The 21883-nt window shown below is 35.6% G+C and overlaps 1 protein-coding gene across 1 annotated transcript in view; it reads left to right on the top strand.

Annotated features, from left to right (window-relative positions):
* The window catches only part of OLA1 (Obg like ATPase 1), a 110870-nt gene that overhangs the window by 65876 nt on the left and 23111 nt on the right, over positions 1-21883 (top strand). Inside the window, exons 6-7 of the mRNA XM_064514974.1 lie at positions 3449-3529; positions 3799-3896. Coding sequence (XP_064371044.1) covers positions 3449-3529; positions 3799-3896 — 179 coding nt within the window. The remainder of the gene's footprint in view (positions 1-3448; positions 3530-3798; positions 3897-21883) is intronic.

Raw genomic sequence — 21883 nt, 5'->3', positions numbered from 1 at the left:
GAGCAGGACTTAAATTAAAATCAGTATAGCAAATATGGCTAAATAGACTAAACACTCACATATGCTAAATATATTGCTAAGGATATAGTCAGAAATCACCTGCTGTTTAAAACAAAGTGATATTTGATATCTATGGTATTTGTGTTTCATGTGTCTTGATAATTGTAAATAGAATTTTGGATTTGTCTTTTGGTGACATTTTAAATGGTGCTTGCTATAATACTGCTAGCTGAAAAACCAAACAAGACTACCCCATCATCAAACAAGAAGTGGATCGTTTTGCCAGTGACAGATTGACCCCAAAGCGTGGAACCGGGGACGCCAGAACTAATTAAACAAAGTGGATCATTGCTCTGTATTCTGTTATTAAGCATCTTGGAGTTAACTAGAGTAATGATTAAATATGTTTAAATGACTGTTGCAATGATAGCGAAGATAAAAAGGTCAATTCATATTCTTTTATCAGGCCTAAGTAGAAGCAATGAATAAAACTAAAAATGATACTAAATTAAATGGAACTCGAAATATGCCTCTTGCTCTTTATTTGTTTGGCTTTAGAGTATGGCGCAGCTGGATGAAAAAGCAATGTGGGGAGGAACTTGCCTTTCTTCATATTATTATTGGTCTTTGACAGATTTGTTGTTAAGGAATCATATTAAGTCTCATTTAAATGGGACACCACCAGGATGAGGGGCAATCTGTGCTCATCTCTTTCCTTAATTTGCAGACTGTCTGCCTCACATTCTGCTAAGCCTGAATATTTCAAAGAAAATTTACTTTGAATAATTATTTCCAAATTTTTTCTTTGTCCCTTTCCGCTGCACCAGGTTCAGATGTGGATGTTGCGTTTACTTAAGCTTCTGTCCTTTTTGTACAGAAAGTTCTCAAATGCTATGTTGCCTTCTCTGTAAAGCTGAAGCAGACCTACAAGTACACAGCTGTCAGTTCTCCGCATCGCGTTCAGTTTGCTGTCGGCTGGGCTCCCACTTAGAAGTTAGCCACTTAGCTGGTCCTCTAGGACAGCAGTTGCCTGCTGCATGGTTAGGTAGCTAAATCTGAACTGTGAAAAATCATGTCTCTGTCAAAATTGGTTAGGAGTATGGAACTGTAGGTAGCCACGCGAATGTGGAAGAGAAGTTTTGATTGGAAATGCTATGCTTGTATGTGTTTCAGAAAGAGCAAGCATTTACTGCACCGATGCTTGAAATTTTCTGGACGTTCTAAGTTAGACAGCTGCCCTTGCAGGGGGATTAAAAAACATTTTATTGCTGCATAGGCCCAGAAAATTGGCTTTTTCAACTCTTACTATAGTGTAATTTCTGTTTGTTTGTTTGTTTGTTTTCCTACTCTCTAATTAATATGCAGTAATGCATTGCTGTTGGGGAAATTGTTATGCCAAAAGCCACATGATGGGTACCTACAGAATTACCTTAACATCGGAAATATTCTGTAGTCAGAATTCCTTCACTGCTTAACAGGAATCTTTGAGATTGTGTTGATTTTTATCTATCTATTTAAATAAAAGCTGAGGATAATGATCCTAGATGAAAAGTGCTTACTGGTAGAATCGCTTCCCTTATTTTGTTTATGTTGTTTAATTAAAAAATAAAAAACACATAGGGTTAAAGATAAGATGGTACCACTGTTTTCTTCCTTATGTGTAATCTTGTTGCATGTCTCTACATAAGCTGTTCTGGCCACTCATCATAGTAACCAGCTGGGCCATTTCACCTGCTGGAGCCATTAAAGAGGACTCTCTCCCCCTAGATTAATCCCCTCCGACATTAGTTTTTTGCTCTGACAACTGGAGCAGGCATTCAGAATTTGCAGGTGGCCAGTGTGACACACATAATTGCCTACAATTTTAGGCAATGAATAAAAATGGTCTACATTACTTGTCAAAGGTTGTATATGCAGTGCCAAGTGAGATCTATGGGAAGCCTTTTAGGGTTTAAAGAACAGTTAATAGCAAAGCTGCGCAGTGCTTTTTTAATCATAATGCATTTGTAATATAGCACTTTGATCTTCTCCTTGTAGGAAATGGTGTTATATTAGCCACTTTTAAACATTTATGAGTGAAATTCAGTTATAGGAGAGTAAAAGTGATTATTCTTAGTCGGAACGTGTTAGATTTCATTGAAAGTTTTAGCTTGCCCCTTCCTTGTTAAAATCTGTGGGGAGTCCTGTTCCTGGAGGGTTTCAAATCAGGATCTGAAGATTTAGAAGAGCTTTTTCCTTGTTTTTCCTGAAAGCGACTGCAAGACTGAGAAAGACTGTAGTAAATACTGATGTTGTTTGTGCTTGTTTATAAATATGCTTCAGCCACATAGTCTTAAGTGTAAAAATTTTGCGCACCCAAGAGTTTAGGGACTATTTTTTTGCATTTTAAAGATCTTAATTCTCCGTTGTGTCAATTATAACCTTAAAAATGCATTATTTAAAGTATGATCATAAATTATCTACAACAAAAAACAGACGACTCTAAAATGTACTACTCCTAGAAGAGCCAAGTTTGACCTTTCAGACCCGCGAGCCTTTTATTAACACCTGCCTGTAAGGAGAACCTTGCCACACGCAGCTTTCAGCCTCAGCCCCACAAAACTGATGAGGAAAGGCTTGAAGGGTTCAGTTTGTGTCACTTGCTGTTTGCCGTTTCCATTTCACAGATGATTAATCTTTCTGTGAAGAAAGGCCAGAGAAACAAAGCGCATTGGGCTCTTCCTGCAGTTACTCCTCCTGAATGCACACTAGCTTGCTAACTAAAAGGCCTTTAGATTTCCTGCCGAGAGAGATGTTCTGAAAGTGAATGCAGCTGGTTGGAGGTCACCAGTGCAAGGCTCTTGCCATTGTGTAATGGAGGCTTTGGCAGGTTTCATTTGGGGGGGGAGGGAGAAGGTGTTGGCAAAAAATTAATGCAGAATAGAAAGGGCTCTGGCCATTTGAATTAATTTCTCGAAGGGTGGATCATCAATAATAGGCTCAATTTCTTTTGCTAACAGTTTAAAAAAATACATATTCGCGGCGTCTTTTCCCACCCAGTCCCTTTTCTTAATGGCATGTTTATATTGTACGTGGTCTCTCCCGCTGGATGCTCAAATGTCGCATCTTATTGAGTTTGAAAAGCAATCTCAAATGTCCTGATTTTTACATAGATTTTAGGAGCTCTGCTAATTTTTGTGGTGAAGAGAGGTGATACTGAATCTTGGGTACTTAACTTTCTAATTGTGGGACTTGCATTGCTTTAATACTCAGCATTTCTCTTGAGTGACTTTTCAAGTAGTGATTTTTTATTTCTCTGAGATAGTAAAATTAGTTTTTTAAAGAGACTGTCTGATTTTTGATTCGTGTGTACATTTTCTATCTCGATAGCTAGATGCCTAGGTTATAGAAAAGAATTCTCTGATATCCAGCTGAGTTTTTGACTTTGTTTTTTCTTGATCTTGTATAGGACATAATGTGCAAAATCAAAACCTGGGTAATTGATGAAAAGAAAGCTGTCCGCTTCTATCATGATTGGAATGACAAAGAGGTAGGCTATACATTTTATCCCATGCACTGACTTCTAATTTTGTTACCTGTTATTGTCTGTTTTTAACGGGTTTTTTTTTTTATTTCAGATTTCAGTGTGTATCAACTGTTAAATTTATCAGCAGATGTGGTGTTTACCAGAGTGCAATCTATGTATTTTGCTTTAATTCTGTTGCCTTCTCAGAAATGTCACGAAGAAAAGAGTCCTAAAATAAACTCAAGTCACTGTAACTGGTTGTTAAAATTCTATTCTTATATTTTCACTTCTAGATCGATGTTTTGAACAAACACTTGTTTTTTACATCAAAACCAATGATCTACTTGGTTAACCTCTCTGAAAAAGACTACATTAGAAAGAAAAACAAATGGTGAGTGTGCTCAGGTTAAATACCTAAATTTATGTTTCCATTTCACATTTTTCAGTGGTGAATAATTCTTGCTCGTTAAGATCACAAAGAATATTAATTAAAATAGGAGTAAAAGCTAATGTTGAGCTTTTCTTATTTATGCTCCCATCGATATGCTGTTTGAATACATTGCGTGTGGTGAAACCCTGAATGAAGTGCAGAACAGAAAAAAATGCTTCCCCTCCTTACATTTTTATATGAATTCAATAGCTATGGAGAACATAGATTTGATTTAGAAAGACCAATTTAAGTAAACATACAGTTTTATCATGTTATGTAATACTGATTATCTGAATGACATCTTTTTCATTCCAAAGGACTAAAGCCTTCATGCCAGAGGACTAAAGCTGTGTGAGCTGCACAGAAATCTTTCGAACTGTGGCAGAATTGCACTTTTTAACACTACACTTCTGTTTGCAGTTGGGTGCCTGGTTTCCTTACCACCGTTTGCACTTTGCTTGCAGTGTATAGGCCTATTTTTGACAATCCTTAATGTCACGAGCAGTGCAGGTTTAGTCAAGTATTCCTGACATCAGTATTATGACTTAAGTACATGATGGTTACAGAATCAATCTAACAGACATTCAGTGAACTGGATGAAGATCCAGTCCTAGCATGGTAGACACATGGTGGGTATCTGCTGTGGAGAAACACAGTGTAATAGCATGTCATAGGAATCTGTCGAAGGAATAAACATTTGGTTTGTGGAAGAGGGAACAAATTAAATAATACTCTATGAGGAAAAATTAATAGAGGTATATTTTGTTTTAGAAACCCCTCTTTTTTAGTATTCTGACCTTTAAACATTTGTGAGATAATTTGAAGATGTATAAATGTGTGTTTGTGAACAGATATATGCGTGTAACTCATCCAAATAAATCAAAAGTATCCAAAGCGGAATATCTGAATTCTCCTAAAGTGCACCCTCTGTTTCTCCCTGTACTTCATTAAGTACTTAGATGCACATGGTTTCAATTTTCCATTAAAAATTCTCATTTCCATATGATATCAAAGAGTGAGAAGGCTTTAAACTGAAAAATAAACATTCATAGACTGGAAGCCAAAACAATAATTAATGTCAGATGGTTAACTCCAATAAATCATTAGAATAAATTCTATGAAATTACTGCAACTAAAACTGTCCTTTTGATACTCCAAGACATTTTGTGTTTGTATTAAAGAATAAAATTTACACAGAAAAATTTACACAGACTTTAGATAAAACTTGGTAACAAATGTGGTAAGTTTTTCATATTTGGCCAAACTTTATAATTTTGTACGAATTTGTTCACCCTTAGAACATTTTGTGAATATGATTTAAACATTAAAAGTGGTTATAACCAAGAAAGTCTTCTAAACCAGGATTTAGTATTTACTTTGTTATTGTCAGGTTTTTTTTCTTTTTAAAGTACAAATGTTGAGGTTTCCTAAGGTTTGCTGTAGTGGTACAGACATGAAAGTTTATGTGAAAATGGATGAGTCGGTTTCCTTGTCCGAAAAAAAGGGTCCTCACACCTGTATTTGGATGATTACAGGTAGAGCTCACTGGCTCTAATTGTACAGTAAATACCATTTCCCAGACCGTAATGGTAGGCGGACTACTTAGGAGACGCCAGTCTGTGATTTAGCTGTCGCCAGTCACCCCGTGTTTTTTGTGAGGCTAGTGGTGATGATGACATAGTTAAACCCGACTGAAAGCAAATCTTTGTATAAATTACAATTTTTAATTTGTAAAAAATCAGATGTTTGTATTGGGGAGTCATATAATGAAATGATTTGTCTATTTCTATTACAATTAATGATCTAGTTTAAAAAAAAAAAATCCAGATCTCATGGATGTTAGTGTAATTGTAGCTGAAAGATCAAAGCCTGGGTAGCTGAGTGATGTTCCAGAAGAGAATTTACCACATAGCCATTTTCAGTACAGTTTCTGCCTCCTGCTGTTCCTATTTTCCCTCAAGCTAGCCATTGACTACCCCCTGTGCATCCCTGCTCGTAAAAAATGATTGAGGAAGTATTTGTCATGTATTTATGAGTGGGAAACATTGTGTGATAGGGAAAGGCATCTACTAGAACCAGAAAGATTGCCATTTTCCTTCATTCAGCCACTCTGCTACAGCTTTCAATCCGCTGTTTATGCAACATAGCTTTTATATTTAAGTGCAGAATAAATTTTTTCTGTGAAGGATGCTAACGGTAGGCTTTTGTCATTTGTGCGGCGCAAACAGATGTAAATGATTAGAATATATTTTACTCTTAGATGCCACTTAATTTGTGATGTTGTTATTATTTTGAGGAGTAGAGGTTCATATTTGAAATCTAAGCCACATTTAGATTAGTCGTTCAACTTAAGAAAAAAAAAAGTTTATTTCTGAGCTTAATTTATAATATTACTGTAACAGAAGTAAGGTTAATGCAGGAAATACTCAGCAATAAAATGTTTTCATAAGTCTTTTACAACTAGAAAAGTATTTAAAGCACAGCAAACAGGAGGAAAGGTTTTTGATAGTGGGTATGAGAGAGAAAACTAAAATTTTCTTTGTTTTACTGGGTCACCCTTTCAGAATTAATGAACATTTTAATTGTTAGTTAAAGCACACTTACATTTAAGTGGTAACATGTTATTTTTCAATCCTAGAAAAGAAGAAAACACTGTGAAAGATAGGACTATTGTGTGTTTGAGTAGGTGTATTGACCTTTTGAAAGATGTAAAAACTGGAATGGCTCCAAGCAGCTACTTGCTGGTTTTAACAATGTTGAATTAGTCATTCAGTTGATTTATGATTAAGACCTAGCCCCTGAAGAGAAGCTGACATGGCAGCTGTGTTAGTCGCACTTGTGTTATGATCAGATGACAGTAATCATGATGTCGTATAGGGGGAATCCACTGAAACCATTCTTCCTACATACTGCTGTGCTCTGACTGAATACTCAAGCCCCTTTTTAATAATTCCTAATAATTTTTATATGGCTCTACTACCTTAACATGGCCTACATGTATTTGAGTTTTATCATTATGAACGTATTCTAAATAAGCACAATAATTTTTCGTTAAAACTGCTTTCTGAGTCACAAGATGTCACGCAAAGCCAGGACATGAGATTTATCAGCCCTCCACCTAATTAAAGGTTTATGTTTTAGTCTTGCTAAAGAAGGTGCTTTTAGCAGGTCATAACATGGAATCTAATTATGAAATATATTGAGCTAATTAGCGAGAGACTGTCCCGGACCGTGCTGGTGTACTGTTGGTTTTAGCATGTTGGGAGGTTTCTTTGCAGTGAGCACCAAGCGCGCTGTGCACGTCAGAGCTGCATGTCTGAGCTTTTGACCCAACTGCTCATGTCTAAACAAACGGATTTCTCCATACTATGCTTAAGTTGCAATTTACAGAGCTGATTATGCTGTTGAAGATTTTCTAATATGAAGTATGAGATTAGGAATAGCTATAACATCTTAGTTAAGACATTTGAGACTTAATATGCATCTATGAACATTTCTTTTCTAATATTGCTCAGACTTCTTGAGTGTCCAGATGTGTGTTAACATTATTTTCAAGACTGTATCTCAGGATTTCATGACATTTTGCTAACAAAAAGAAGTTGTGCTGATGGGATAGGGTGTCTCCTCTTAAGTATCTTACATCCTATATAATTAAAAAAATAGGTGTATTTGTCATGGTAAATAAGTCTTTCCAGTTAATTTGTATATAGTTTTTCTATGTTCTTAAACTAGATGAGCCATGTTAGGTCAGATGAGTGGTCCATCTTTTCTAGTACCCTGTTTCTGACAGGCCACTAGCAGCTGTCCAGGGAAGAGTGTAGGAATGGATTAAGCAAACTGAGTCTATGTACCCAGCTTCTAGCAATCTGTTACTGTAGGACTGATGGATACAGATATGATACACTTCTGGTTAATAACTTTTGACTGATTTTTATTCTTTGGATCTATTTATTGACCTTTTGAACCCAAGTATACTTTTGGCATCCCAATATGCTGGAGCAGGGACTTCCGCAGTTTAACTATGTGCTGTATGGAGAAGTACTTCCTTATGTTTGTTTTGGATCTGCCACATCATAATTTCATTTGATGCTCCTTAGATCTTGTAGTATGAGAGTGAATAATCCTTTTCTATTCATCTTTTCCATATTGCTTCAGAAGTTCCAAATAAAAAAGGGCGAGGGGGGGGAGGGAGAAGCAAAGTCCGAAATGAAGAAAGAAATGTCAGGGTAAAGTATAAAGAAGACTGAATAGATCTGGGTATGAATGAAGTTCTTGTCCGCTTCAGTCAGTGTTTCACTTTTAGATTAGTTAGCAAGGAACGTTATCATCTGGCGGCAGCTTGAGATTTGGTATTAGTCTGTTTCTTTCTGTGGGTACATGTCCGCTGGCAGAGTAGGTTAAATGTTCGCCATCCTAGCAAAACAGCAAGGCAACGTCTTGTGCTGATAGAATGCAACCGAGCAAGAGGTTTGAGAGGAGAGATGCTCTCCAGAAGGATGTCCTGTCTTCAGCAGGCCCATTTAAAACAAACAAAAATCTTTAACACCCCCCTCCCTCCCAACGAGAAAATAACTCCAAGCTCCCAAACCTCCCCTTCTGTTTTTACACAATGTGTGGTTTTAGAGAAGTTCTGGAGACGCTTATTTATATGTACTCTTCTTAGATTTGTTAGCAATAAATATTTGATCTCGATGTAAAAATATGTAGAGTGGAAGTTCTTGCCTAGGTTTTTTTTTTTGCATTTTGGTTTGAGACCTTTCAAAAGACATTTGTTTAAAAAAGAAGAAAAAAAAATCTTGCATAGATATGTTTCCGACAGGTCCAAAGAATAAGCCTACAGAAGTATGTGACAAAAGAAGGCGTGTTCTTCATTAAAGGTAATTTTTTTGTAATATTAGTGTGACATGCCATGAAGCAAAATATGATTTAACAAGCAGTATAAGGATATGTATATTTAAGAGTCCTAGTAAATAAATTCATAGGAAATAAAATTAAGTGAAAGAACAGCTGCAGACCAGCTCCATCTCTTTTATAATTGAAAGTATGTTGACCAAATATAGACATGAAACATCTTCATCTTAGTCCTACAAAAACACAACCTCCTTCCACTGTTCACATTTCAGCCCTTTTCAGTGCTATCTGAAATAGGTGAACTTAGCAAATTTTGCTAAAAACAAAGAACTTCAGTTTGTTTAGACCAAAAAGTATTTCCTCTTCTAAAAAAAAGGGATATTTCTGTTAATGAACCTCTGCCATGCAGACAGAAACAGATACATCATTTTCAATGTGGAAAATAGTCTTAAATCAGCTACAGCCTTTAGAGCAGCAAACAGACGTTTGCAAATACCAGCGTATTGTTCGTGTAGTGAGATACCTGAGTTAGTGCAGAATGCAGTTAATCTCACTACCTTCAGCTTCTGAATTATGTGTTTTTTCTGAATTCTGTTAAGTGTGTATTTAAATGTACAATAGGTCTTAAAGTCTTTAACTTTTAGGCAGATAAATTGTATTTTTATAAAAATTAGAAAATATATTTGATGAAGAACTGTTTAAATCACAATTATAAATTGTAATGTAATTGTGGTATTGAGAAGTTTCTTTGATGCAGCTTATTAATGATTTAAGGCAGTCTTGTGCCTTAAATTTGGAAAATTTAGAAATTTTTGATATGTAGCATTGTCTCTGCCATACAATGGAAATGTTGGAAAAATTATTAAAAGATAATTCATGTTATCTATATGTAATGGTGCTTTGTATGCAAAAGTTCTAAAGTCAAGTATACAAAGATGATCCACAGTTCAGGCTTCCTGTTGCATCTATATGCTGTCTGATTGAGACATAATACCTTATGATTCTGCTTTTTTTTTCTTTCTTTGTTTTTATTTTAACTAGAGAATCGTGTACATTTTCCACCAAGCACTTACCTACTTTAGTAGGGGATAGCGCATGCTATTGGCTTAATAAACAATTATTCTTTATTATGTCGTGCACAAATTAATCAATGATTACAAAATAATTTCTCATCCATCAACTAACTGCAATCTTTTTAGCATCTTTGCCCTGACATTCACAGTTAAATTCTTGCAGCTCTGTCTTACCAATTTCAGGGACCTCTCACTCAGTCCTACCTATTCCAAATTTTTTACCTCACTCTTCTTCTAGCTCGAGTGTTCTCCTTAGATCTGTGCCAGATCATTTCTCCTTTTTCTTTGGTTTCATCACATTCTTGCTTTGCTTTCTGTCTCCCTCTGGAGTACTCTGTCCATTTTGCATGTGAATGCGTATTCTTTGGGTGACGGCAGGAGTTGGAGACTTGCAGGAGGGCGGAAGCGTAGGAAAGATGCATTCCCTGGTCTCAGTTCTGGTGTATAACCTCACCTCAGTCCCCAGAACACCTTGCAGGAAAAGTCTAGCTTCACTCTTGTGCTCCAGTCCCACACAGGTGCTGTGGGTTACAGAAAGAGATTAAATCTTTGAGATTCTTCATTGTTAAATTCAAGATTGGTACTTGCTATTGAGCACATGAACTCCTGATTTTCATAGATTGTAAATTTACTGTATCTGGACAGATTTTTACAGAAGTATAATGGTGTATCTCTGATACCAAGTTTACTCTGTGCCAACTGTAAGCTCTTGGCTCCAAAACATTAGGACAGTAAAGACTTTCAAAGTAAATGTTCCTAGAATGTTTTAAGAATGAGCAATGCTTTATGGTGAAGCTGTTTTCAAAAATTTCAGTCTACTTGGTTACAACATGGCAGTTATAAATAACTAAGGCATAGGTTGCAAAGTCAGGACATAAGGCCTGAGTAATTTACTAAAGATGTATTGAGTCCTGAAACTGGTTTAAAAAAAGAAAAAAAAAGTGGTGGCGGTGAACCTCACAGTTCTTGGGAAGTAAGTACACTAGGCAGTAAAGATAGAAAATAAGAAAGAAAAGTTTCTATCAGTCTTATTTTCTGTCTATTTGTGCAAAAGGATTGTAATACTCATGTTACCATGATGATCTAACCTAGTTTGGGATTAGTTGCTTCTGAGCTCTGCTGATTTGTAAACCATGGAGATAATGGTAGCTTTAAGCTATTCTTATAATTCATCTAATACTGCAGGCTGTAGAGACCAGAATGACCAGAGTAGCAGGCAACAACTTCTGTGACGTTCTAAGTAATACATGACCCACCAACATACAGAACATACAGAACACCATCCCAGCATAGCTGTGTCTCAGTGCACCAGTTCCTGTGTCTCTTGTATTCTGTAGGAACGTCTGTGTGCTTAAAGCTGATTATGCTATCAGAATAACACAAAAGAACTGTTTTTAGTATTTCCTGTCAGTAATGCTGTGCTCAGGGAAAGCAGCTATAAGTAACTCTCAAATTCATTGTTCTATGTATGATCCATATCTTATTAGCTGCGTGTTATCCCAACCCTTCTTTTGAACAGTTCATCTTTGCTTCCCATCTTCTGTTCCTTCTCTTGTTGTGTCTCCAGATGATCTTCTCAGTTATTTTTTGGCTGTCATCACCATCACCATAATTTCTGAGCTACACAATTCTGTAGGTGAAGACGTAATGCAGAACAACTGCAGCTTTGAGTACACGTTCTCTACCAGTTTTATACTTGGCCCATGTTATCTTATGAATTTCCACCTGATGATGGTATTTGTTAGTCTGCTATGGCAGTTCTGAGAATCAGGTAATTTGTTTGTGTGGTGCTTTTAAACTCTTGTGCTTTAACAGGCAAAACCCGAGGCAATAGATGCCAGGTTTCAACTAGCCAAAATGTAACTGCATATAAAATTGTCTAAGAACTAGAACTAAGAACTTAGAAGCTTTGACTGTTTCTTCCTGATCTTTTCCAATTGCAAATTTTTAGTGAATATTTTTACCACCATTTATAAGCCCATGCTACTTAGGATATATTGTGCTAGGGGAGAGAATAGTGTGGTGCTAGATTTCAAATCAGTTAAATACACACCTTTGCTTCATTCACTCTATAATGTAAGCAGTGAGGAGAGAGGGACTTCTACAGAAAAATGGTGGCTGGTGACATAGTCAAAGACAATGACATGAAATTTGCTGTGCAGTCGTTGCGATGCGACCTATGGAACCGACTTTGCACGGGTGCACTAGGAGTACAATGTCCTTTTCAAGCGTCAGTCTGTTTAAACTGAAGAATGCTTAAACTGCTCAGAAAAAGTCTGATACAAAGAGATGTTTGAATATAGATTTTGTTATTGCATAGTGGAGATGAAAAAAGTAAAGACTGATAAATAATTGCTTTTTTTCCTTCTTCCCAGTATTTTCTGTAAAAATACATTCCGATGTTTGGGAAGTTTTTGCTTTTTACCTCACTTTTCCTTACTATTTCCCTAAAATTGTTGAAGCTGATAAAATCAAGGATAACATCAGAAAAGTGTTCCTTTGGGAAATTTTCTCCATTTTTAAAATCAAGTTACTAACTACAAATATTGATATTGTCCAGTAATTGCATATTTTTATGGAATTCTATCATCTGCAAAGATATTATGCATTCTGCGAGTCCTCTTTTTTCTAAGGCCTTCCAAAAGTGCTAGGAGTGATTTAAGTGTGTGCCATATGTAGTTGTGGTCCTTTGTTGAACACTGATAGTGCAGACTTACCTGACGAGGCTGTGTGCCACTAGCACATCTGAATGAAGACTTCTAGCTCTTTGAATCAGTTCCTCTTTAGAATGCTTCAGCCTTAGTTTATTGGCATATTGAATTGCAGAAATCTTGCAATAAATCTTAGATGGATTTTCATCACTGTCAAAGCTTTGTGACATGAGAAGTTGTAAACTTTTAGGCTTCAAACATATTTGAAGTATCTGTTTTTTCTCTTCTGTTTGAGTGGTGAGAATTATAGCACTGGGATGTAGTATCAGCATCTGTGAAACAAACTGATTCCTATTGCAGTCATGTTACCATACTTCTGTTGCTAACTTCTACACACAAGTGCACAGGATGGAGATATCATTGTAGTCTAGAGCATAGCTTTTGACAGTAGCTTCAGAGATCTTGTATCTTGCTTTTTATGGCTTCTGTTTTTAGATTCAGACTAGCTTACATTTAGGGGAATAGGCACCTCTGTCATACTCCACAGTGCAGGTGAAGTCACCTAACTTAAACATTGAAATGGAAGAAGCGAAAGAGAAAAAATGCTTTTTCTCACTTGTTTCTGTTACAGAAGGGGAGAACAGGGAAGGGAAAACAACCCGAGAAATCAGTCTTCGTACTGAGGACCAGATTCTCTAATGTGTATTATACTCCAGGCCAGAATTACTAGTCTTGAGCATCATAATACAACCCAGTCAGCAGGTTCTCAGGGATTTTTTAGGCAGCTAGGGACTTAACCACTGTATCAGTGCTGTCGTCTCTCTACAATATCTTTATCTCAGATGCAGCTTTCAAGTCTTACTTCCAATGCTAAACAGTTCAGTAGAGAGTTCACCCTTTCTCGTTTTAGGGCAAAACAGTTTGACTGTGCCTTGCAACCCTGTGGATATCTTCATGTCTGAACCCCTTTCACATTTCAAACTCATGATGCGAAACATCATTTGGAGTGAAGAAATACACTTTTTATTTACTTGGTCGTCTTTTGTGTCATGTGTATTTATAAGCACAACCACCTTCACTGCAGCGATTTTTGTGTAAATGTGTGTAAAATAATATTGATGAGAAAAAGAAAAGGAAGCAAGGTAAAACAGTCTGATCAGTTGTACTTCCCAGGGACAAAGATTATTCTTTGCTTGAAATGAGAGTCAAAAATCTGCTTGGAGAAAAGGACCTGTGTTCTGATGATGATGATTTTTTTTCCATTTCTTGTTGACTTTCAGAAGTATTTTATATCGCCTTTGTGACATAGGTTACAAAAGTCTAGTTACGTTTCTCTCATTACAGTTAAAATGAGATAGGCTAATATGCTGTAGCTGAGTCAGGTTACCTGTTCTGCGAATCTCAGGAGAAGAGGGGTAGAAGAAAGGCAGGGACTGATCTACATATGTCACAACTGGGTTTATGAACTAGAAGATTAATCTGAAATTGTCCCACTAGTGAACAGGTCTTATGCTAGAAAGGAGATTTTTAAGTAACAGGGTTTTTTGGCTTTGTTTTTGTTTTGCAAATCAGTCAATAATTGTGCTTGATAGTAACTATTCTTCTTAAGTTATTGTCTATTAAATTGTTATTACTAATTTACTGAGCCATGTCCTTCTGAATGAATGAGCATTGTTAGCCTGGCATTATCAACTAGACAATGTTGTTCATAGAAGCAGGAAAGTAAACAAAGTACTCCTTCAAGTCAAAGACAAAATAGATTATATGGGTGCGGTCTGCTTTTAACATCTTTTAACATCCTTTTTAGCATTACATCTTAACATCATACGTTAACATCATATTTTAATATTATGTGTGTTTTTGTGTGTGGGTCCTATTGAGAAGTAGAAGGATGAAGAGAGATGCTTACGAACGGCCTTGTAGAGGTGAGTGGTCGTGCTCTCCTTCGGCGCTACGGGAGCAGTGTGAGCAGCTCTCATTAGGGATGTTAGGATCTGATACTTCCTTGCTGGTTCATAAATTCCTTGAGGGTTTTTGTAACTGCTGTTTTCTGGGAAGCAAGCTGATTTTTCATTCTCATGGTAGACACATCAACAGTTATAATAACTAGCAGATCAGTTTTCATTTTAGAATTTTTCGAAGCAAAACCAATATTGTTTCTTGTTCGGAAATAACAAGAGAATTCCCTGTATTACTTGTACCACAACTTCTCCATGGGAAATTTGGATTGGGCGTTGCTATCAGTATCACTGTAATAGCATCTCTCAAACAATGCCCAAATTCATAAATAACTTTTCTATTATAATCTTGTTATTCAGTGTCAGCATATCTCATCTGCAAAAAGTACATTTATGTACTTCTAAACTGCTCATTGAATAAGTCTGTATGGATCATATCTTGATGCCTTTTTTTGCCATCACGTGCTACAGAGTTCTGTTAATCACATTAAGTTGTCGTACTTGATGTTAATTTTATTTTACATATTGTTCTTTATCTCATTACTGCTGATATTTGAGATTTTTATGGGGTCTGGGAAATGATGTTCATCTTAAATTTCCTTTGTGAATGGCCTGCAACATCTCCATTCTCTGGGAAAACAGTTCATGGATTATTGTTCTGTTTTCTAGAACTAAGAGCTAAATGGAAACAGCAGTCAATCAAAAATGATTTATTATGAATAGGAAAATAATGCCTGAGAAGAGAAAATCTTTCATATAATTAGCAATAAAAGTTGCTGTGGCCTTGGCACCCATTTTTCAAGTTTACTTCTGCTCTGTAGTAAATTCTTTGCTTTATGGTGACAGACACATTTTTTTCATTGCCAGTAATTTTAAAAATCCAATGTATTTGATTTGTTTTTTTCTAATGGGTTTTCTTTTGATTTTATGGTTATTTACAGATCAATTTTATGTATTAAGGATATGTAAGCATGTTTCCTTTTAACTGCTTGTTTTTCCCAAGAAAGGTTACATAATTTTAAATTTTTGATGGAATATTTTATTTTCACACCTTGAGTTTCCTGTAATGACTAATACTAATGACAAATGTTCAAATTCTGATAGTCACTGATAGGTTTTACAGTGAATAAAACTATAGATACTTGTTCTAAAACCAAGAATAAGTGCTTCTTGATGTTTAAATTGGAGAGGAAAGTTCCTACATTTATTGCCAATGCTTTAGCTTAATTATTGTCAGTTTGAGAAGAAATTATAGTAAAGTGATATTTGGGATTTACTGTGCTCTGACAATATTCTCTAAAACCTGAAGAAATGTTTAGGAGATAAATATTTGAAAGAGTTAAAGAGTTAAATATTTGCATGTTCTGTTTTTTTACTTTATGCAATTGAACAGTGAAAATGAATTAATCGGATTCACTTTTCAGTTTATATCAAGTCTGACTCTTGTTCTCATACACTGGCACAGTGTTACACTTCCAAAGTTAAAATGTATTGAAATCCAAACAAATAGCTTTTATTAAAAAAAAAAAAAAAAAAACTTGCACCTAATACATTGAAAACCTACAAAATGTTGTGATCTAAAACATGTGATGATTCTTCTGGCTTATGTTTTATTTCAGTGGCTTTTTAAATCCATATCTGTTTTTATTTAATAAAATCTGTATGTCCCAGGATACTCAATGATTAATGATGTGTGTGTGCACATGCACGCGTGTTCAGTTTCCTATAAGATTTTTAAAATTATTATTATTTAAAAATAACTTTCCAGAGGGTAAATGTTTGTCTTTGGCTCCCTCTATCAGCCTGTCTCTATTTGTCTTTGTGAATTACTGATTTTTCATAACTCACATTCTTTAGATAGATTAGAACTAGTTGATAAAATGTCTGCAAGCATTCCCTACAAGCGTTCTGTAACATTAATAACCAAAAAGTACTACAAAGGACCAGTAAGGGATTTGGTTTTTCAAACTAAAAAAAAAAAAAAAAAAAAAAAAGGTAACTGTCTTTGTGCTTAGACAGTATCTTTCTGAAATATTTTTCTGTTCTGGTAAAAGTCTATTTTCTTTATTAGGTTTTCCATAAAAATACAGCTATATGCTCCAAGTATATTAAAGAGAAACATGGTTTTAGTCGCCTGTTTTGCAGCAGTGTGTGGTTGTATGATAGCCTTTTGTTTCTGATTTTTAGTTGTGTTAGTGCCCTATAGACAAAGAAGGTAACTAGATTGTTCTATTAGTGATTTCTGACAGATAGAAATGACTTGATATGCTAAAGCTATTTCTGACAGAAGATACAAAGTTTTGACAAACATGCATGGCACAGCAAGTGTCCAATTCTAAAGAGCAAAATAAATGCAAACCACCATTATGGGGAACACAAACAGCCTGAAAGCAAGTTATCAGTAAGCAAATAATTGTTGAACTGTTATGAATGGAATAGGATGTTGAAATAGGGCATGATTGGCTGATGTTACATATGTCCTTGATTACCTTCCTTGTGCTTTTATCCTAATAAGTGACATTCTTTGTATTCCCTTGGATGGCTAGACAGTCTGACACTGAAGAAGAATAAATATTGCATGTGGTACACATTAAGCTGTCATCTAGGACAGCATTTATAAAAAGTAACTAGAAAAATTCATAAGAAATTCTGCAGTGCTACAGTTTCCTGGCTCCAGTCATAATTGTCAAAGTTCTTGACACATTCAGGTCTTCTGAAATGATTTGGGTTTACAGTTACTTGGTGTATGAATAATTATTAAGGATTCATTTTCTCTGATGATGTAGGCTGTTAATGTTAGTTCCCCAAATGTTGCATTTTCATTAAAGGCCACGTACTAATAAAAAAAAATGTAACTGCAGTGTATGGAGCTAGTGCTCTTGCAGAAGACAGAACTAGCAGATGTATATATGTAAAATAAGTGATTAATAAGATTAGAATCTCTTTTTCAAATACTTTGAATCTTAGTGGAAAAACCCATTATGAACATGCATTGTTACTATTATTCTGCTTTGGAGATAGACCTAATTTTTTTGTGTAAAATACCAGTTTTCTGTGACTTGAAAATACCAATTTTCATTGACTTGAAATTAAGACTCAAAAGCAACCTAGTAGGGTATCATCCTCTCTGCAAGGGCAGTGGAGGAAAAACCCTTTTGAACTATCTAAGCTGATGAGTTAGTGTTTGAATGGTAATTATTTAATCTTTAATTTTGAGAAGAGGAAAGTGTAGTAGTTACTTTTTTCATACTCTCAAGTCTCTGAATTTCTTCTGATGACTGTGTAGGCTGCCCAAGGAATGTTTAATGGCTCCATCAGCTTTCCATATATTTATGCATTGCCTAACATAATATCGTGATACTATCTGGGCCTTGACATAAAATTTCCCTGTAAATATTTTAAAGGGACTCCTACAACTTTATCACTGAGCTTGGCAGTAGAGCACTGTCAGTGTATATTGTATTCATGGTACAATCTGGTTTTGCTACATGTAAAAAAACAGCCTTCCTCCATTTATTTGCCTCTCTGTTTGTAACAGTATTGTCTAACTCAAATGATCATATTTTTATTATTTTACTGAATTAAGAACACCCTCTAAGGAAAAATAGCCTATTACCTCATCAAGTGTACTTGAGGGCTGACATAATTTTATAGGTGATATTGTGCTTATTCTCAATCCTCTCCAGATAGTCGACAGCTTAAAAGACCTTGTTGTGAAGAGCTTGGAATGGGAAAAAAGAACTATTGTCTCTTTCACAAATTTGCATTTCGTGTTAATTGAAAAGCCTTAAAGTAGTTCTTAGAACTGAGTTGGAGAAAATATGTATTCTTGGGAACAGATAAAGCTAAAACACCTGTTTGGGCTGAAGAAAGTTTTCTCCAAGTATAACACTGCTCAAATGTTACAGGTAACTTAACTCTCTAGACCACTACAGAGCACAAAATATTTGCCCAACTGGTAAATTGAACTGTAAGTCCCACTGTGGGAAATTGCTTTGCTGTGCTCCAAACAGCAGTTATCTTAGTAATTGTACCTGAATTCTTTTGTGGCTAATAGACAGCTGATGTCCTTTTTTACCATGACAGAATTATTTTACTGTAATATTATTAATTGCAAAACTTTAGGATAAGATGTATTTGAGTAGTTTAAGGCATTACGAGCTTGATTTTTAATTGGCATTCTGAGTATGCTGTTTTTTGTTTGAGTTTAGAGTGTGCATAGCCTGCATTTCACATTCTAAACTGGAGCTCACAACAAGGAGCTTATCAGAGCAAATTGTCTAGTCCATCCCCTTCCTCACTCAAAACCTAATGACCCTTTATCATCATGGTTTAGATTGCTGGACACAGATGTGAGAAAATACAAGTAATCTACAGGTAACTACAGTAGCTGCACTGATGTTCTCAGAGAACTGACTGCTGGGAAGATAAAAAGCTTCCCACAGAGTCTGTGACTTTCCAGCAGCAAAGCACATCATGAGCTCATACATGAAGTTTTATTTGCTGAAGATTCACAATAAGATGCATTAGGACATTCAGCAGGGTCTCTTCTTAGATGAGCACAAGAATTCTGCGAGGTTATTAGTTGATGCACTAGTGCATGGCATCACACGCAAACCAGAAAGTTCAACAATACCAATAATGCTTCTTTCTGAGAACGTCTGTGATATGATCTTGATATTAACATATTTGTTCCCCAATTATAAATGATATAATGTCGTTTGACTTTTTTGTTGTTGTTGTTATAGAAAGTATTCAGGCAGGAAGTAAATGTTCTTTACAAAAAAAAAAAAGTGGTTCTGGGCATTGAAATAGAGAGATAGGAATACATGATACATATGAAGGTAGAGCTAAATTATTGTATGGTTAATTACTGTGTTTTATCTTAGCATTTTTTGTTGTAATCATGAAGTAGATTGCAAAATCTCTGTATGTGTGATTGAGCACTTTGCCAAGGAATGGGAAGGAAATAAAACACTTCAGGTAAGTTTCACGTACCTGTAGATTAGGAATCTCATTTGCTGTTCCTTTACTATTTGTTATTTAGTGTTACTATTAGGATCTCATTTACTATTGTCTAAAATAGTATTTGTAATTGAAGAAGCTGCTGTAATACAGAAAGTTTTTATTTTTAGTCATTCAGTAAGGTTGAAAGGTATCTATTCAAGCAGATGGAAATGATCAACCTGAATCAGTCTTTTTGAACTTTCCATTCTCTTCTAAAGTAACTCAAGTATAACCACAGTTACTTACATAGTAAAATGAGTTTGGATGCTAAAATGCTTTCCTTCCTCTTTCTTTTTTTTTTTTTTTTTTCCTCTTCCCTAATCAGTATGTTTTGATTTTATGAGCAGAGAGATAACGTGGCTGCAGCAAATTAGTTTTGGGGGGCTTTCTGTTGACATAAGACATAAAATTTCTCCAAGAATGAGGATCTACAGAGAGCAGAATTATTTATTAAGCAGGCAATAAGCAGTTAATTACAGTAGTGGTCTTTATAGATAATATTGATCCTGTAAAAAACCCAAGCCAAACAGCCCCCTCCTACCCAGAAGCAAACAAAAAATAACCCTGAGGAACCACATCCCCTCCTTTGGTAGTGCTAACAAGGCAGACACATCTGTTTTCCAATTTAAATCCCTCTGCTGTCTTCAGTCGCTCTCAAGGCTTCTGTGTTCCTTTATTTATCTTAGAGTTGCTCCATCACGACTCGCTGTTCATGCAGCTGATGGATGTTTGGGCAAGAGCACTCGGCGTTGGCTCTAAGGCTGTGGCTGTCCAGCTGAACCAGTTACGCTCGTGGCAGTTTCCCTGGTTTTGTGTTCCAGCATTGATTGCCCACCAAAGAAAATTACAAGACACTCTGAAAACTGTATACTGTTTGCTCTTCACCACTGCCGCTTGCCTATGCTATGCCCACCCTCAGTTTTCCACTTTCTTCTGCCCATTTTCCAGGTTCTACTGGCCTGAATGGTAACAAACAGCACTCTGTACTGCAGAGCTCAGGAGACACTTTCTGGAAGATGGCTTTGAATAATAACACACATTTTGAATCATAGTAAAGATATGCAGAAATATTTTCTCTGTCTTAGTAGCAAATAGGAGCTACAAGAAAAGTACCCACAGTATATAATCTCTTGTCCTGTTTGTTTCTTTTGCCTGGGGAAAACAAGGGGAGTAAAGGGACATGCATCCTGTAAGATTGATTCTCCCCCCCTTTTTTATCTTGAGATTAATTATAATGAAATCCATGTACCAATTGCAGAAAACACTTGATAAGTCTTTTTCATGGTATACACTGTTTCATATTCTGCGGTGGCTTTAATTCTCAACTACAGTAGACATACGGAAAAATGAAAAAAAAATTGACTGTTACAAAGTTTTGTTTGAGCTTTTTAAACTGAGTGATTAGCAGAAATAATGACCCTGTCAGCCTTAATCACATTAAAATGTGGTTAACATCATTTAATTTTTTCCACTTAATATGCGAAAATTTCCAGTAGATTTGCAGTGAAGGCCATTGAAATTCCATTAGAACAAGAATAAAAATTTCAGGCATCATTTATTCAGAGAGGGAATAAAGGTCTCGATTGAAAACTGCTGAATCTTTCTATTAGAGAAACTATGAATCATTACACTGAACTGTACCTTCAGTTTCTATGGTACTGAATTTGAGTTGCTTTTGAATGAATGGAATGCATTTGTATTGCGGCGCTTTTTGAAAATTACAGCATACAAATCTTGCACAAATTCAATAAACACTTTTCCCATAAAGGATAGCTACATGATGTTTTATAATTGCTGTAGAGCTAGGGAAGTACTTCTGTTTTAGGCATCTCATCACTGTGAAGTTTCATGCTTTGCATTATTTTCATTAAAAGGTTTTGAAATGTAGTATCTATCTTTCTGATTGCTGTGTAATGGATGGTTGAAGTTTCTACATGGTAAATAGCAAAAAAACAAAAAGAAAACAAAAAAGAAAACAAAAAAAATCCCCGCCCAAATAAGGGTATGTTCAGGTATGACCAGAATGTCATATTAAGTCTCCAGCACTCTTGGCTTCTCTTTTCAGGTGTTCCACAGGTACGTGTCAAAGCGCACCATGCAACAGCTGTATGAACACAGTAGAGAAACTATGAACAGCGACTTATTTTTTCCTGAGAGAAATTTGTTTCTAGGAAAGATGCAATGTTTGTTAATTTTACCATGTTTCAGTTAGCTGTATTTAGCTTCATGTCATCAAGAGAATGTCATAAAGAGACATAAAAGAAGGTTGAATTTGATAAATGGAGAGAGCAGAAATTCAACTGTGTGTTCTGTGCTTTTGTAGACCCCACTGAAGGATTTGTATTAAATATTTCTTAATGGGAAAGCTGTTAAAATATATTGCATTTGTGCAGAACACAAATTTTAAA

This window comes from Dromaius novaehollandiae, chromosome 7 (genome assembly GCF_036370855.1).
Source record: "Dromaius novaehollandiae isolate bDroNov1 chromosome 7, bDroNov1.hap1, whole genome shotgun sequence".
NCBI lineage: Eukaryota > Metazoa > Chordata > Aves > Casuariiformes > Dromaiidae > Dromaius > Dromaius novaehollandiae.
The sequence above is the reverse complement of the archived record's forward strand: the minus strand, read 5'-3'. Positions and strand labels throughout refer to the sequence as shown.